Source organism: Lissotriton vulgaris, chromosome 2_1 (assembly GCF_964263255.1).
Source record: "Lissotriton vulgaris chromosome 2_1, aLisVul1.2, whole genome shotgun sequence".
In the NCBI taxonomy this organism is placed as follows: Eukaryota; Metazoa; Chordata; class Amphibia; order Caudata; family Salamandridae; genus Lissotriton; species Lissotriton vulgaris.
In genome coordinates, this window is record NC_141687.1 from 1,812,703,829 (window position 1) to 1,812,721,224 (window position 17,396).

The window sequence follows — 17,396 nt, forward strand, 5'->3', positions numbered from 1 at the left end:
CGGGTTAACAGGGTTGCATGTGGGGTATGCATAACTAAGGAAAATAAAGTTTAACAACAATCACTAAATTTACAACTTCAACCAATAAAGATAGTTTGTCTATAACTGAGAGTAAAGAAATGTTGATCTTGTAAGCGGATATGAAACTGATTCCAAGTAAGTGTAAAGCCCATCGTAGGGCCCTTCATCTGCAAGTGTGCATGGGATACAGAAAATGCAAGAAACCACCAAGCACATTATCTCAGTAACCTTGCTGAGAAATGTTTCAGTCTCTGTTAGGTAGGAAAGGCAAGCCTCTGTTGCAGAGGAAAAGTATGAATTTGTTACGTTTACAGAAATGCTCCAATAAATTGAATCTTCTCCAAAAGGATGAAATAAGAATTGCTCCCTTTTACTAAGAGACCCAAAACACTCATAAGTGTGCTTGTAACAAATAGATTCTATAGTAATAGTTGGGGAATGATGCATTCTGCAGACAGTTATCCAAATACAGATGGCCATAGTGAAGACACACTTGTACATGGCTATCAGCTTTGTGAAGAATACAGGGGTTGAAGCTAGTCCAAAAGGAATATATGCAGTGCTTTAAATGGGCCAATACTCAACGGTACTGAGTACCTGCACTTTTTCATTTTCTCACATCGAGTACCGGCACTTTTCCTTGAATGAATCTAATGGGCGAGGGTGTGAGAGGCATTGTTCAGGGTAACACAGTGCTACAATGATGCTTCTGTAACAGAAAGCACGATTTGTAAACTGCTACCATTAGACTTTTTAACGCAAATTCGCCAGTACATCTATCACAAGACAATATGTTGAGCACTATGTAAAAGTCAAATGCTTGATATTGTGCATCTTCAAAACACATACAAGCATTTTCTCGAGTTACTAATGCCTGTGGTAGGCAGAGAATTAAAAGAGTGTCTGATGAATTGCTAGCTTTTTTGCAGCTAAGCATTTACTAATCATATGACACAGGTAGCCAGTGCCTTTCTCTTAAGTAAGAACGATTGGGGCACCGTAAGTAGCAATAAAGTGAAAAACTCTGGTTTTTAATGCGCTTGTTAGAAATATCTGTGGCATTCTAATCTAAGGTTCAACTCACCATAAAATTGCATGGAGGGTCATTGTGCCTGCTGGAAAGCATAGTATGCAACATGTGGTTCAGAGATGGTTTTACGTAGATAGCTCAGTAGGATACTGTTTTTGTTGCATAGATCCTGGTCTTCCCTGTAGGTCACAAGTTAACATCCTTGGCATATATCTTAGTGAATTATGTCCCTGCAGCAAGGACCTGCATGCAAAATCGAGGCATATATATCGAACCTTACTGGTTTTTTTCTCAATCTTTTCATTTCTTAATGTTGCTAATAAGGGGTTACTTTGAGTTGTAATAAACACTTATTAGTAAGTGCTATATAAACGGTTATAAGTGTAAAAAGCTAATGGACAGATACATCTAATATTCTAACAATGCATGCATATCTCTTGCATAAAAACCTTAGAAAGGTAAAGAATGTAGCCCCGCCCTTGCTCCGCCTTTAGCGCCACCCTTATGGCCGCCCCAAGCTCCACCCCCAGTCTATCCCTCCTTTTGATGAGTACCTGCACTTATTTTTGTCCATTTAAAACACTGAATATATGGAAGTGCTGATCACCTATAATAAATCTTGCAGATTTAACAAGCCATCCTCTAATTGCAGACTGAAGGGCTGGTATCAGGACATAGTTTATGAAATATTATCTAGCATAAAATAGTATTGCATACATATCCTGTACAAACATATTATCCATTGGAAGATGTACACCCAAAGGGACAATATTTTTGTAAACTATGGTTAAAGGATAATATTTAGCGAGACAATATTCTAACCAACTGAAGATAATGTAAAGCTTCAAAATGGACAGGATTATGGACTACTGATGACCTAGTTGTCCCTATGTTGCACTCTTATTAAACTGATGAATACACCGTTTTAAACAAAAAACCAATGCAAAAGGTAGACATATACGGGATTATGTATGGCGGGACAGCTATTCATATAACAGAAAGAACTCATGTAGCCCAAACTTTGAAGGTCTTAAATTTGGGTTGGAAGGCTTAAAACTGAAATCACTGTAATCAATGAAAAACTTTTGATCCGGGTGGGTTTGGGGGAAGGAGGGGGGGTATTCTTATAAGCAATCACTGCTCAGCACCTTTATCATCAGCTCAAATTTAAAATTTTATAAAGGCACATGATGCTTTATAAAACATAACTGAGGAGACAAAGCAAAATTCCAGCCAATAGGAAGAGGAGAGAAAGAAAACAGAAAAAAGTGAAAAAACACCCCCCAAATCCAGGCTTGAATAGAGTGACGCCCCTCTCCAATGCCTGGCCTCCGTTTAGGAAGCCAGCCAATGGAGAAGAGGGGTGGGTTCGAGCCCCCATACTGAAAGAAAAATTTCTCGCCAGTGAGACTGCGCAAGCGCAGCCTACGCGGTATACAGGTATTGTGAAGATGTATGCCCTACACATTTCTTCCAAGTGCACATGCCTTTGAAAAGCCACTGATGCTTCCTTTACTATAGTGGAACGAGAGAGGATTTTATGAAAGAGTGAAAGAAACATTCGGATGTCAAACTTTCCTCTGATGATAGAGATCCTAGTTGAAAGTCTAAAAGAATAATGTCTTACTTAAACTAAAACTCAATTAAAACCTCAGAAATAAAGAGAGAACTAGTCACGGTACAACTTTGTCTTAAGGAAAGACCAAACATGGATTCATCAGAGACAGCTCAAAGACATCCAATTTTAATTGCCAAAATAATCTCATCAAACAAGGCTGCTTTCCATGTGACAAGGTAAAGGTTACTTACATTTAGAAGTTCAAATGATTCATGCATAAATAAAGGAAGGACTGGATTGTGATGCCATCATGGAGCAGGACAGGGAAATAGAAAATGGAATTGCCCCTACCTACTTACTTTTTGAAGGAGTACACAGCTCCAGGTTCATTCAGACAGGCAGTAATAACATAATATTTCTAGGAGTGTGTCAGGATTACTGTACGATTACAAGAAACGAGTCAAATTCAGGACACCAGTGAGTGTGCTTTGTTGCAAATCGGTCTTCGGAAATACCCATCTGCAGAGCAGAGACTGAAGAAATATTTGATGTATATGCTATGGTTCAACCGTGCTCAGTGTGTCTGCCTGAATAAATACTCACCCATGTCCACAGATAACCAGCTAACTGGCATAGCCAGTAAAATGTAACTCCCAATTCTTGTTCAAACAGAACATGGCTGCTGTGCTGTCTGCAAAGATGCAGCCATTCTTTCTCTTAAGGAAGGCAGGACTCACTGTACTATACATAACAGATGACCATAAGGGATAAACCCTTGAGGAGGGAAGGTATCCCAAACAACCAGGAAAGAGTCCAAAATCCCTTTAGATTGGATTGACAAAGAGCTACCTGAGCAATGTTAATGTTTATGGGAATTATTATGACGAGTGCTGCATGGCATTTAAAGCTTATGGGAATTATTATGACGAGTGCTGCATGGCATTTGAAGATTTTTGGTTATGTCCTTTAAAGACTTCCATTGCATTATAGTCTCAACATAATGGTAATGAGGGAAGGCCTCAAAAGAGAGCAGTTTCATACATGTAACTTGATTTTAACGGAGGCCACATGTGAAAAGCAGCACTGACAGTGCTAACACAGGTAATCAAGCTCAAGCCTTTGGCGATGTTCTTTGTTGATGGAAACATCACAGCAGGCTTTTTAGAGGCCTACATGTACAACTAGTCCTTTTGATACCACGCCCAAATGTGTGCCAGACTGTCCATGTGAAATGTGAATACTAGATTAAATTTGCTCAGGTGATAAGTTAGAGCACAATATCCCAGTAATTCTGGGATCAATTAATCATTTTCCTGACCTGGAACTGGCTTGGTAACTCACAGAAGCTGTTGTATGAAGCAGTAACTCAAAGTCTGCTTTATCAATTTTACAAAGCAGGGGGTAAAAAAGAGACAGAGGTGTTTATGAAGTAATACAGTCAGTCAAGGACATTAAAAAGAATTCTTCTACCAGATACTTGCATCCTATGCTGGACTTTCACAGAAAATAGTCAAATGAATGGGCATTCAAGGAGACGGTTACAAATTACTTGGTCAGTGGAGCCTAGCGCTTCAAGACAGTCAACAATGTAAATATATAAAATTCATACAGAAAATACTGCTCGACACGTTCTCATGCCATAGTAGATAAAAACATTACGAAGCCAATATCTGTATTCATTCCAATAAAAAAGTGCAACGTAAGTGAATTAATGATTCTTTCTGTTGTAAGCACAATCTATTCCACATGTTCCTGAGTGGGGCTTGTCAGACCATTTTGGCAATAGATCATAGGAAGAAAGTAGCCCAAAACGTACTTGTAGAAGCTTTAGTTTAAACAGTCCTTAAATGTTTCGGCCAAATTGTTCGGTGGCTGAAGGTGTTCATATCTATTCATTATTAGCCATGCATGGCTCCTTTTATTAACTATTTGATTAACATTAATAAAGGAAATCCTTTTTACTTGTTTGTGCAATGATGTTAAAAGCCATTAAATGGTAAATCTTGCTCCCATAGCGATTCAGACTCCAATGCTCGAAGAGCCACAGATAGTGATAGCCCCAGGTAGTCATTCTTTTCCTCGATTGCATCTATTTCGAGATAAAAGCTTTAGAGTGGCCATTTTTGCCTGTTTCTAAAAGACTGTATATTTGAGAAGTGAGGCTTTCTAGACCAGAGAAGCACTATAAGGCAGTTTGCAGATAAGTCATTCAAACATAGGAAACATTAAGGAGGTGAGGCCACCTTTAGAGGTAAGCTAAACCTACACAGGGGAAAACGCACTGAATGAATTCACCTTTCTAATTACATTACCCACTCAATGCCTGGTAAGAGAGTTTGCTCTCAGAGACAAAGTACCCAAAAATCAGAAAAGGTATGGAGAGTGAGCTGTACTTCAGATGCAAGGCATCTACAGATCAGATCAGGTATGGCAAATGAGATTCCTTTCAGAGAGAATTAGCTACAGATACGACAAGGCATAGAACGAGACTGCACCTTTAGAAGTTAGCTAGCCACGGTCAACTCAAATTTGAAGACTGAACTGCCAGCAAGTTTCCGCAGACAATCTACTATACAATGAGAAAGAACACCCTCATGCTTAAATACTTCAGACAAACAAATGGGCATGAGGAAACAATGTCCCGTTTGCGAACTATGCACTGTGTAATCTCTTTCATGATGGACCAGACTCAATGGGCATGGGAGGCGCTCATCTGCCGGACAATTCTCTCCAGGCTTAATATAATAGGTAAAGAAAAAGAAATGCAAAAACTAGGCATACAGAAAGTGGTCTTTTAATCATCTATATACAATATAATGAAGAAGAATATCAAACAGCCCACCTCTAAATGTCAGGCAATGGATTACAATGGTAAACTGCCAGGTCAGTCCAGGTACATGATTGAACTGGGTAGATCGTTCTGTCGCTACCATTAGGAAATGAGACTACAACTGACAGCCGCAGGCCCCAAAAAAGCAGCAATGGGCAAAGATAATAAACCAAAAGCCCAAGCCATTCAGATATGATCCAGTGGGCTTTGCGGCCTAACTGTAAGCCCCAGACGTGTTCTAATAGACAATACAAGAAAACTAACTGCCTGACCCCCAAACATTATCCAATGATTATTGAGAAAGAGCTACTAGCCTCTCAGTTATCATCCAGTGGTAAACAGGAAAAACTGCCAACCCTGACACCATCAAGGTCCCAAAATGTGTCTTACCCCTTAAATGCCTGTCATTTGGTTCCTTTCCTAGCATGACTTTCTTTAAGAAGATACTTGCTATCCTATATCATGACATCAGAGAGTTGCACACGGTGCAAAGCTGCTTAGGTTTTGTTATGGGAGCACTGAAAATGGGACTTCACAAAACAACTAAATTCAAATCCCCATTAAAAGGCCTTTGACTAACACTCGTTGGTAATGGCCATGCTGCCTAGTGACTAAATAACTGTAGGGGTCCGAAAATAGCCAAGTCACTGTAAGGAGCAAACAATAGTGGCTATATCTGTGAGCGATGACAACATCATTGTCATTTTGCTGGTGATGTTTGGCCCTCAATATCTATAGAAAATTAGAAGTATCCTTATACAGGTGCCAATTCAATTAAAATGGATGTACTTAGAATACGAAGGAGGAGCAAGAACTGGGTACTACTACATTAGCAATGTCATGTACTTACCAGTAGGATTTACAGCTGCAGGAGCTGCCATGTCCTTGAATACGGAAGATCAACTTGAGAACCTAAGACAGACAAAATAAACCCAAAGTTAGATAGAAATTGCATGTTTGTCAAGGAGAGGATAAGTTGAGATGGAGGATAAATTCTAAAAGAAATTAAAAAAAAGAATGCTGGCCACAGAGAAATGTTGCTCTGATGAAGGCCTCTGAAAATGAAAGAAACAGAGACAATGAATATTGGAAGACTGAAACCTGTAGTAAAATGCAATGATTGTGTCCAGCCAACATAGAATATGAAGGAAGAGTATGGAAAGAGCTTAAGCACAATAAAAGTGTGCTGTGGAGAGGACATGAAATCTGAAGGAAATCATGAGCTCTTGGCTATCATATGGGCAAACAGACTGCTATATTTTTTATGGCACCCCCTGCCCAATTCAGTTTTGAGGTGGTTACAGCAGCCAAGCCTTGGGCTTGCATGTCTTCACAAGAGGCTCATAACCATAGGCTCATAAACAGAGGTTCTTCACAAGAGGCTTACAGACAGAGCACCTCAGTAGCCCACACACAGTTTACCCAAAAGATATAGTGTGGCTCACTGGTTAGAGGCGGCAGACCCGAGAGCAGAGGACGGCCCGGGACCAGGGTTCGATTCCCGGCGCGGCAGGTTTCTGGACCAGGGTCAGCGGACTCGATAATTCTCTCGCCTCGGTGCCCACTCTGATCAGCGATCACACTTGGCAACTCTGGGCATTAGCTTGCCTCATCTTCACTAACGGCCCCACCAGACCGCCGGGGATGCCTGGTCTCACCCTGGAGATACCCATTAAGGGACCATCTCTCAGGGAAGCCAGGAAGGGTTTCGCAGCGGTCGAAGCGCCTTGGGACCCTACGGGTAAGTAGTGCGCTATATAAATGCCAATACATTTACATTTACATCTCATAAGAGTGGTAATGGGTAACCAGATGACTACTTATTCGACTGCAGCTTCCCATTTTGGAAAAATTGCCATTGTGTAGTTATGGTTCAACTGCACTTTCTACTTAAAAGCTACTTTTTACTTTTAACTCTGGTTCATATGGACAATCTGCACCAAATTTGGCATTCGCTACGCAAAGGTCTGGCATGAAAAATGTTGTGTACTTCTGTAGAGAGTAAAAATGTTAAAAGGAAAGGGGGGGGGGTAAAACCGTTGGTCCCCCATTTTAGCTCCTACAGGAACTTTTGCTCACCACTACAGCAAAAACTGGTCACAGATTTAAACCAATCTTGGCATAATTGTAGAACTTCACTCAGAAAACGTGCCTTCTGTGTTTTAGTGGAAATAGGTTTAAAAGTATTTGTGATATTAGTGAGTACATGGGGTGCAGGTTGAGCATTAAAGGTTTAAAACCCTGCATATTTTTGCCATGTATCCCAAAACCGCGATTTCAGTAAATCATATTTTGAGCTTTTCAAGAAATGTGATTGGCTAATGAAGGAGATCAAAAACATTTTTTCTGGCATCTTGACAATCAAAATTTATGGATGGTTGAAACATATCCACTGGTTAGGGTATCACTATGAGAGGTGCCCGATACAGGGGGGCACTTGGGGTCAGAGGTGAAAATGAGAAAAAATAAATTTGCCAAAATGAAAACGAGATTTTTCTTAAAATCATGATTACAGAGCTGCCATACAGAGGTACAAATAAGTAAACAAATAATGTACTTTAAATATTCTTAACAATCAAGTTTTGTTGATTAATACAAGTGTAAAACAATCATGGCAATCGATGGCTGGGTGAAGACTCTGGCAGGGTGTTTATATGGGTGGTAGCAGGCCTGGCTACAGGCTAGGCCCCATGGCCAACCCCAACTGTGCACAGCTGTGAGTAGTGGAATTTATTTACGGAGTTGGGAGAAAGGTCATAGGTCAGGTGCAGCACAGAATGGGTACATGGAAGGTGAATACACTACAACAGAAAAAAATTGAATTTCACGGAAAGAAACTCATAAAGGTTAGTTATGATTTAGCAAACAAACCCGTACAGGCCCAGACATTAACTGGTAAGCAAAACTCACACCATTTGCCATGCTCAGTACAACACCTTGCCAATGACACAAAAAATACACTGCGGTTTGCCTTGAGCAAAGCAAGGAGGTGCATGACTTATTGTGTGCACTGCATGTTGCACATCATAACTGACAACATTTCAGGCAGGGGCGTAACACAGGCCCCCGCGGTGCGGGGGGCCCCAAACCCCAGGGGGCCCCCTTGGCACTGCACTATGACCGGAGAGATCCTGATTGAGCCCGGAGGGGGCCTCTCTATGAACCGTGCAGGGAGGCCCCCTCAGTTTTCGGTACGCCAGTGATTTCAGGTCTCGGTTTGCTGAGCTATAATTTAAAACAAGCGTTTGCAATGCAATAGATTTCGCATTTACGAGAGTTTGAGCTATTTACATTGCAAATAACAATGCCCTTTATTTTTGTTTTTAAAACTTAAAGAAAAGGCATTGTCATTTACAATTCAATTATCTTAAACTCGCGTAAATGCCAATAGGTGTGTGTGGCTGAGTGCATTCCCAGCCAGCAGTAGTCCACCTGCAGATGGATTTCTGTTGTTTGTCTGCAGTTGCTCTTGGTCATTGCCTAGTGTGCTTTCTGCTGTCTGTGGCGGAGTGTTTTTAAAGTGTACCTGAAGTTTCCAAAGCTGAGTGAATTCTTGGTGTCTGCACGCTGTTGCTTCTTGTAAAGGGTAGGGCTGGGTTCTGCCTTCTGTTTGCTGATGCTGGGTTTAAGTTTCAAGTTGGATGGTGTGTTTTACCAGCATCTACCAGCAGTGGATGCCTATGCCCACTGTGCAGAGCTCCACACTGGGGAGAAGACGGCACAGGGGTAATAGAGCCCTTTGTGTTAATGCTGCTCTGCTTTCAGTGGTGCACTTTAAGCATGGGCGAATTTTGCGAATTTGCGATCCGCGAACCGCAAAATTTGCGAATTCGCGATCCACAAAATTCGCGAATTTGTGCGAATTTGCGGATTTTTGGTTTTTTGCGTGTTCGCGGGGGGTTTGTTGCGTGTTCGCGGGGTTTGTTGCGTGTTCGCGGGGCTTTTTGCGTCTTTGCGAGCCGCTTGCATAGCGAAGTTACCCATGCAGTCGTTTATGGGAGAGAGAGATAGATAGAGAGAAAAAGAGAGGGAAAGAGAGAGGGAGAGAGAGAGAGAACGAGAGAAAGAAAGAGAGGCCGGATCTCTGAAGGGCCAGATTCCCGAGTTGCCCCTACAGAACATACAGCTTTTTATTTTTAGCAAAATGCATATGAAAATTGTGCTGTAAAGGTCTCTTTTAGTTTAACCCCTCCTGACAACTCAAAATGGGTGTATTTGCCTTCCTCTCCCTTCTTCCTGTTTTTTATATCTGTAAGTGCTTCCTGATGAGGTTTAATTCCTTGGACAGGTGCCTCGTTGCCTACTTGTAACTATTCTCTGACCCTGCTTCAAGGGTCAGAGCAGGGTCAGAGAATAGTTGCAAGTAGGCAACGAGGCGCCAGGAAGCAATTAGCAGCAGGTGTCCAAGTTGAAGTTAATTTGTTTGTAACCCTTTTGTAAAAGGTTATAAAGAAATTAGGTTCAACTTTTGCACCTGCTGCTGTAACCCTTGCTTGGCTGAAAATTCGTCCCCGCTGATTCGCGGATTTTACCGCGATTTCGCGGATCGCGGAAAATCCGCAAATTCGCCCGCGAAACAGATTTTACGCCAACCTTTAGTGCACTTGAGTGCCAAGGCACAAAGCATTTCCCGTGGAGCCTGGCAGTAGCATTCTGCTGTTCTGGGTCGGACTCTGGCCATGGTAAATAGGGGCGCCCCATCAAATCAGCGATCTACCCAAGATCACACAAAAACGCGATGAAGCTCGATTTCAATTACCTGACCAGGCAAGTAGGCATGGAAGCTGTCCTCCCGTGTACTGGTAATTAGACATGGCTGGGATGCAAGAACCTGCTGCCAAGCTGGACTGGTCAGACTCAGGCACAGCTAAATGTGTTACCACAGAGGGGCATAATTTGTTAGCCCCCGGCTACGGGCCATCATGATTTGTAACACATTACACATACAAAGCACCAGCAGTGCACCTCAATCTTGTCCTATCCCTACCCTGTGTGCACGCTGCTCTTGCAGCGCGCTTTGTTTTTCACCTGGCCATATCTTGTGCAATGACAACACACTGCAACTGCAGGCTTGCAGAAAGTTCCAGTGGCCCTGATCGTTAATCCAGAGCTGTTCTGTGCAAGGAGCTCCAAAGTAGGTTTGGGCAGGCCTTTCAAAATCCTAAAACTGTCCCTGTTGGTTTGCTGTACAAAGATGACCCATCGTTTCTAGGCCCCATGCGCACATGTTTTAAGTGCTAAGTATTGTGGGCAAGATGCAGAGCAAGGAAGGGACCTCCTCGGATTCCCCAAGGACCCGCAGCCACGGACGTGTAGGTGAATTTGTATTCTTTATTTGTAGTTGCTCGCTTCCGTAGATGGTTTTAACCACAAGGGAGCTTGTAGAACAAGCGTGGCCGAAGCGGACCGTGCTGAAAATAGAAGGAGACTGCAGCCTCAGTGAGGAAAATGCTCCCTTTTGCGCGGCAAAATAAATAATTTAATAAATAAATAAATAAACAAAGGCGGCCAAAGCGGACCGCGCTGAAAATAAAAGGAGACTGCATCATTGAGGAGAAACGCTCCCTTTCGGCTAGAGGAGACAGACATTTGCCCAAAGTTTTCACATCCATGGCCCGTCGGAGCGCGGTGTCCCTGAAGTGGACGCCGCAAAAATATAAATAAATTAAGTGAGCGCAGTCTCCCTAGCAGGCGCCTCGCTTATTAAAGTGATTAAAAAAAATAGAATTAGAGCGGCTGAATGACAAAAAGAAAGTGCCAACCCAGTAATAGAAGGAGACAATATAACCTCGCAAGGAAACAATCCAGTCCGGATGGGCCGTACCAAAAGGAGACAGGGCCGTAACAAAAAAGCCTCATTTCAATCGGAGGCTAGCATTTAATACAAATGAGGACGCCAGCCAATGGGAATGATGGGCGGGGTTTCAAGTCCCCTTCTGAAAGCTTATTGATGACAATAAGCCTCGCAGATCGAGGATCGCATGCGCGCTCCAGCGCTAGGTCTGTGAGACCTAAAAAGCATGCAAAAAAGGGATTCTGACATTAATAACTCCAGATTAAGCTCAAAATTATTAATTAAACTGAAATACATGGCAAATGCTGCTAAAGCCATGTTATCCAACTAAACTTCTTTACACTTCTGGGCTTTATTCACATTAAGTTGGTATGGCTTTAAAACTGACAGTGAGGCTTCTGGCCGAAGACGCAGGTTCTGTTTTTACGCCGCTATGTACAAATTTTGCTAACCTTGAGATATATAAAAAAAAAACTATTGCACATTATAAAACTATTGAATGAGACCAAGGAGTTCTGAGACCAATTAAAGGAAGAGACCCACAGGTAATGTTTCTTTCTGAGGAAATGAACCCCCCATATGACTTGCAAATCATTTTAATGCAAGGTCGTTAGTATTTTATTTCTTATACTACATGGCTGAACTATCGCTTTTACACAAAAAAGCCTTACACTTTGGTTTCTTGCTCCTTCATATGAAATAGTAGATAAAGCTCCAGATATGTAAAATAAACACAAAGGGCCTTATTATGATGTTGGGCGGACAACACCGTATCGGTATGGGAACCGCCTCACCATGGGTCGGCCGTTCCCCGTACCTTATTACAATACTCCCATTTCCCTATTGGAGCTTGTGCTGCTGTTATAGCACAAGCTCCCATAGAGAAACGGGAGTTTGTGCAAATCCCTGCACTGTGTGGCAGGCACCTCATGATACCTGCCACACAGTGCAGGTATTTACAGGGTGGCACTTTAGGTGCCCCTTGGGCCCCCAACCAGAGGCCACAGAGAGAAGGGGGTCCTGCAATGGGCCCCCAAGGTAGACTTTTGACATGCTTTCCATGTCAGACATGTCATGAAAGCCTGTCGTAAACCAACATTGTAACCCCGACGGCGGAAACGCCGCCCCATAGGGATTGTGTGCTGTTTCAACAGGCTGACGGGCTCCTTGAGCCTGTCGGAATCTAGCCGGAATGAAGGGTTGGTTTCACTTTCAACCGCCGGCATTGTAATGCAGCGGTCGAAAGTGAAACCTACGATGTGAGTCGAAAAGCCTAAGACCTGTGGTCAGAGGCTTTCTGACTCACATCGTAATGAGGCCCTAAATCTTTAGTACAAAATTAAACACACTAGTAAATAATTAGTAATTTGTTGCAAAAATGTATCACTTTCCACTGGGTACATTGTGTGATGAACTGGGGGGCCAGATGTATGAAACACTGGTTGCAAATTGCAACCAGTGTGGAATTTTGCGAGTGGAGCTATGCACTAATAGGTGGATTAAAAAAATTCTGATTCGTAGCAGGCCACAAACCAACCTATCTCATCAATATTCATGCAGTCGGTTGCCAATTGTAAATCACTAGATTAGTGTCCATCGCACCGATATTGTGGGTGGGGCGGGACTGTTGGGGGAAGGGACTGGGTGGAATGGGGGTGGGGGGCACCTGCCGGCGCGTCTAGGGGGAAATGAAGAGTTCCTGTGTTATTTTGTGCTTGTACTATGCGTCCATTATCCGGATGTGAAGTGTGTAACTTGGAACGTACGGGGATTGCACTCCATGCAGCGCAGATATAAAGTCCATTCCTACTTGGTGGGCAGGGGCGCGCAGCTAGCATTTCTACAAGAAACACACGTGAATAGGGTAGAGGAGTTGGCACTGCAGCTTAGGTGGTGGGGGCAGCATTATTACACCACCTATTCAGCTATCGCGCGAGGGGTGTTGATCTGGGTTAGGGCGGGGGTCCCCTTTCAGATGAATGATAGTTAATAGACCCAGAGGGCCGCTATGTGGCGGTTAAGGGGCACCTGCATGGACGAGAGGTGTCTCTCTGCAGTATTTATGCCCCTAACGTGGAACAGGCGCCCTTCCTTGAGCACTTATCCGATGCCCTGGCGACTTATTTTACAAGCCCAGTATTGATGGGTGGAGACTAATTCCATTGTAGATGTGGTCATGGATAGATCCCATCCCCCGCTACCGGGTGCCCCGATTCATAAGCTAGCAAAGGTTAGGGCCCAATGGCAGGATCATTGGGGTCTTGTAGGCGTTTAGCGAGTAGAATACCTGGTTGAACGGGATTACTCTTACTTCTCCACTTTACATGACCTGCATGTGCGGCTTGACGCGGTTTTGTGTAGCCCAGATCTGCCTGCTAGGGCAGCTAATAGAGAGTATTTATCGCGCACCATCTCGGACCACAATCCACTGCTAGTGAGTTCTATTGGGCCACGGAGCGCTCCGCTGTCCCGACCTGGAGATTACGCCCAGAGTTGCTGGAAGATCCGGTCTTCCGCGCTGAGCTGGGTGAGGGGATTGAGACATACTTTGCTGAGAATGAAGGCACAGCTACAACAACGGCCTTGGAGTGGGACGCTTTCATGGTAGTGACCCGAGGGTTTTGCATCGCTAAATGGGTGGGAGTGCGGAAGCTCTTACTGCAGGAAATAGAGGCTGCAGAGACATCCCTTAGGGAAGCTGAGTGTGGCCACTCCACTAACCCCGAGGCGCCTGGTCCGGACCTTGAAGGAAGCGGTGGCAGCGGTTCTGGAGCGCTTACGGTGCTTTGTCCACAGAGCTTATTTGGCCCGCGCGCAAGCTGAACGGGATAAGGTGGGCACCTTGCTGGCATGGCTGGCCAACCCTCTCCCTAGATGCGTCCCTGTTCTGGCGCTGGCCTCCGCATCGGGGAGGCTGAAATATACGCAACATCAAATAAATTATCGGTTTCGTTCCTTCTATGCTACCTTATATACGAGCCAATTGCAAACCGGGGAGAGGGACATACAGGCGTTCTTGGGGGACTTGAAGCTGCCTATGGTGGAGGCGGAACAAGCAAACTCCCTCGGACAAGATATCTTGATTGCTGAAATTCGTTGCGCCATTAAACAGTTGGTGCGTAACAAAACTCCGGGCAGTTATGGGCTACCCATTGAGTTTTATTCGGCTTATATTGATGTCTTGGCTCCTAGATTGCTGTCAATGTATAAAGAGGCCAAGCAGTTGGGAGTGCTGCCGACTTCGAATAGGGAAGCCATTATTATTCCCCTCCTTAAATCGGGGAAAGACCCCACGGACCCTGCAGCGTATCAACTATTATCAATGCTCACCACTGATTATAAGATCTAGAGTCGGGTGCTGGCTACTAGACTCCGTCCCCTTATGACGCGGTTGCTTCACCCGGATCAGGCTGTCTTTATCCCTACTCGCAACACTGCTGGTAGCGTACGCAGGTGGATACGCATAATGAGCGGGGACTATGGCGAGGAAGATCAAGCAATAATACTCTCAGTGGACATTGCAAAAGCATTTGACAGCTTGGAGTGGCCTTATTTGTTTTCAATCAAGAGAGCCTTCAGACTTGGGGAGGGCTATATCCGCTGGAATGAAATTTGTTATGCCTCGGCGAGCGCCAGGGTGAGAGTGGTTCGGGTCATTTCCTCCTCCTGCCCAGTGGGGCGTGGCACCAGGCAGGGCTGCCCACTATCCCCGTTGTTATTTGCCCTTGCCATCGAACCTCCGGCGACGCGAGCCAGAATGGGGAGGGAGTTTCAAGGCCTGAGGCTTCGTGGCCGGATACACTATATCTCGCCGTATGCGGATGACCTTTTGCTTTTCTTGAATGACGCTGGAGGGGCGCTGGAAGGAGCGCGAGACCTGCTCCGCCGATTCAGGGATATCTCGGGCTTGCGAGTCAATTAGGCAAAGACCTGTGTTTTTCCGGTCACCAGAGCATGTGCCCAGCCTGCGCATCTATCTGACGTAGGGTGGGAGCCCAGATGCCTCCCCTATTTGGGGACGCATGTATATCATACCCAGGAGATCTACTTGAGGGTAATATAAGCAGAGCAATAAGGAGTCTTAAGAGCAGTATGCAGTTCTGGGGAACCTTGCCATTGTCGGTGGCGGGTCGGGTGGCACTGCTGAAAAGTTCTGAGCTGGGATGGTGCAGTGAGCTAAAAAACGGTGATGGATCAAGCCCTGATCTTTGGACTGGGTAAGAGTGGTCTACTTAATTCAGACACTCTGTTCATCACCACCCCCTTTTCTGAATCGTTTTTGTCCACCATAAGCAGTGAAGGGTATACTCAGATGCGAGTCCCTTGCTCATTGCACCATCAGGATTCAAGCAAGCCGGGCCGAAGACGGCTGAAATGCCAGAAACCGGTCCCCGGAAGCTTGTTTCCTTCCCAGTATAAGAATTGGCTTGGTAGTTTGGTCTGCCCTGTTCCCATGATGCACTGGGCCAGGGTCAGACTAATTTGCATGTAGCCAGGTTCTGAGCTGGAATGGTGCAGTGATCTAAAAAATGGTGATGGATCAAGCCCTGATCTTTGGACTGGGTAAGAGTGGTCTGCTTAATTCAGACACTCTGTTCAACACCACCCCCTTTTCTGAATCACTGCTGAAAATGGTGGCACTTCCTCGGCTGCTATACTTTTTCCGTACCTTACCCATACGAATACCCGTCGCACAATATTCGACAGCTTTGCTCGGCGGTGGGAGGCTTTATCTGGGGGACGGGAAGATGCTGAGTAGCACTGGATACTCTGATTCGACCGAGAGCTGAGGGGGGCCTTGCTGTCCCCGACTTCGAGCTGTACTATCCGGCTGCACAGTTCCAGGGCCTTACTCAAGCAGTGGCACCGGAATTCAGAGGACCAGAACTGGAATTCGAACCGGATGTTCCGCGGCACGCACTATCATATGTGGTACTACAACAAAAATTGTGGGCTGACGGACTATCAGTCGAGGAAAGCTCTTTAAGACACTGTTGGAACCGATACCCCAATAGAATTGGTGTGCAGCGACCCTATGCCCCAGAGATACCACTGGGGATGTGTACGGCCCTTCCGCACGGGGGGTGGGGGGGGGGGGGGGTGGGGGGACAGGTCTGTCCTCGCGGAGTGGGAGAGGTTAGGGTTACAGATGTTAGGGGATTTGTTTGGGAGATGGTGTATGGTTACCCTTTAGTGCGTTGCAGCAGAGTTTTGGGCTCTCACTGGGCCATTTCCTGATACACGCGGCCCTGGTTGCTGCCATCCAAAAACACTGGGTGTTGGACTTAGCCTTTTTCCCCCAAATTTTTCGCTTTTTGCCCCCCTGATTTGGATGTCTCCCCCATGGTATTAAATATGTATGGACCATGTGTGGTAGGAGTTGCCCTGGTGTAAAATTAAATATTATTAAATGGTGTGCAGAAAACAATCCCCATTTTAAAAATGTACCTGACTAAAATGTACTGAGTCTTAAAATGGATGCCATGGCCCTGGGTAGTGCCACCTGACTGCATTAGGTCAGCGGTCTAGATAATATTACCCAGCTACCCCTAGCTTTTGGAGGGAAAGCCTGGCACCCAGGGTGCTCACCCCCTCCCCTAGAACCAGTTTAGGCTAGATGTGCCAACATTCTAGAAGGTCCTGGCACTGCCTGGGAGGAGGGTATAAATAGGGAGAAGTGTCACCAGAGAGTCAGTCAGCGCTGGGACAAGGAAGGGAGGGGACCTGCTGTGAGGTGCTACCGCCACAGGGGTCTGTGAGCTGGGCCCTGCACCCCTATAAACCCCCCCTCTACTGTCCCCATGGGCCCCTGACAAGGGAGGGCCCCTACCCAGGTCACTGACGCTGTTGGACCGGGTACCACGCCAGCTCTGCGTGAAGAAGGGCCCAGGAGGTGAGGAATAGGATTGTCCACTCCCTCTGCTGAAGCTGTGACCCTGTGGAAGTACTGGGTCGTGAGGAACTGCCTGGAGGAACTGTTGCCCCTTGTGAGGTACTGCCTGGCAAGCGCTATTCTGGGGAGGTTGATGCCCCCAGGGAAGTTGTGGCCCCTGTGGAAGCGCTGGACGGGGAGGAGCGTGCCCTCGAGGAAGTGTGACTCTTAGACTGCCCCTGGACTGCCTATCAAGCGCTGTGGGGAGAGAAGCGCTGGGGCTAGTGTAGC

The 17,396-nt window shown here is 45.3% G+C and overlaps 1 protein-coding gene across 8 annotated transcripts in view; it reads right to left on the bottom strand.

Moving 5' to 3' along the window:
- The window catches only part of ARNT2 (aryl hydrocarbon receptor nuclear translocator 2), a 916,564-nt gene that overhangs the window by 837,229 nt on the left and 61,939 nt on the right, over positions 1–17,396 (bottom strand). For all 8 annotated transcript variants that reach the window (XM_086957884.1, XM_086957885.1, XM_086957883.1 and 5 more), the window contains exon 2: positions 6,290–6,351. In XM_086957884.1, the coding sequence (XP_086814010.1) occupies positions 6,290–6,320 (31 nt within the window). In that variant the 5' untranslated portion in view covers positions 6,321–6,351. The remainder of the gene's footprint in view (positions 1–6,289; positions 6,352–17,396) is intronic.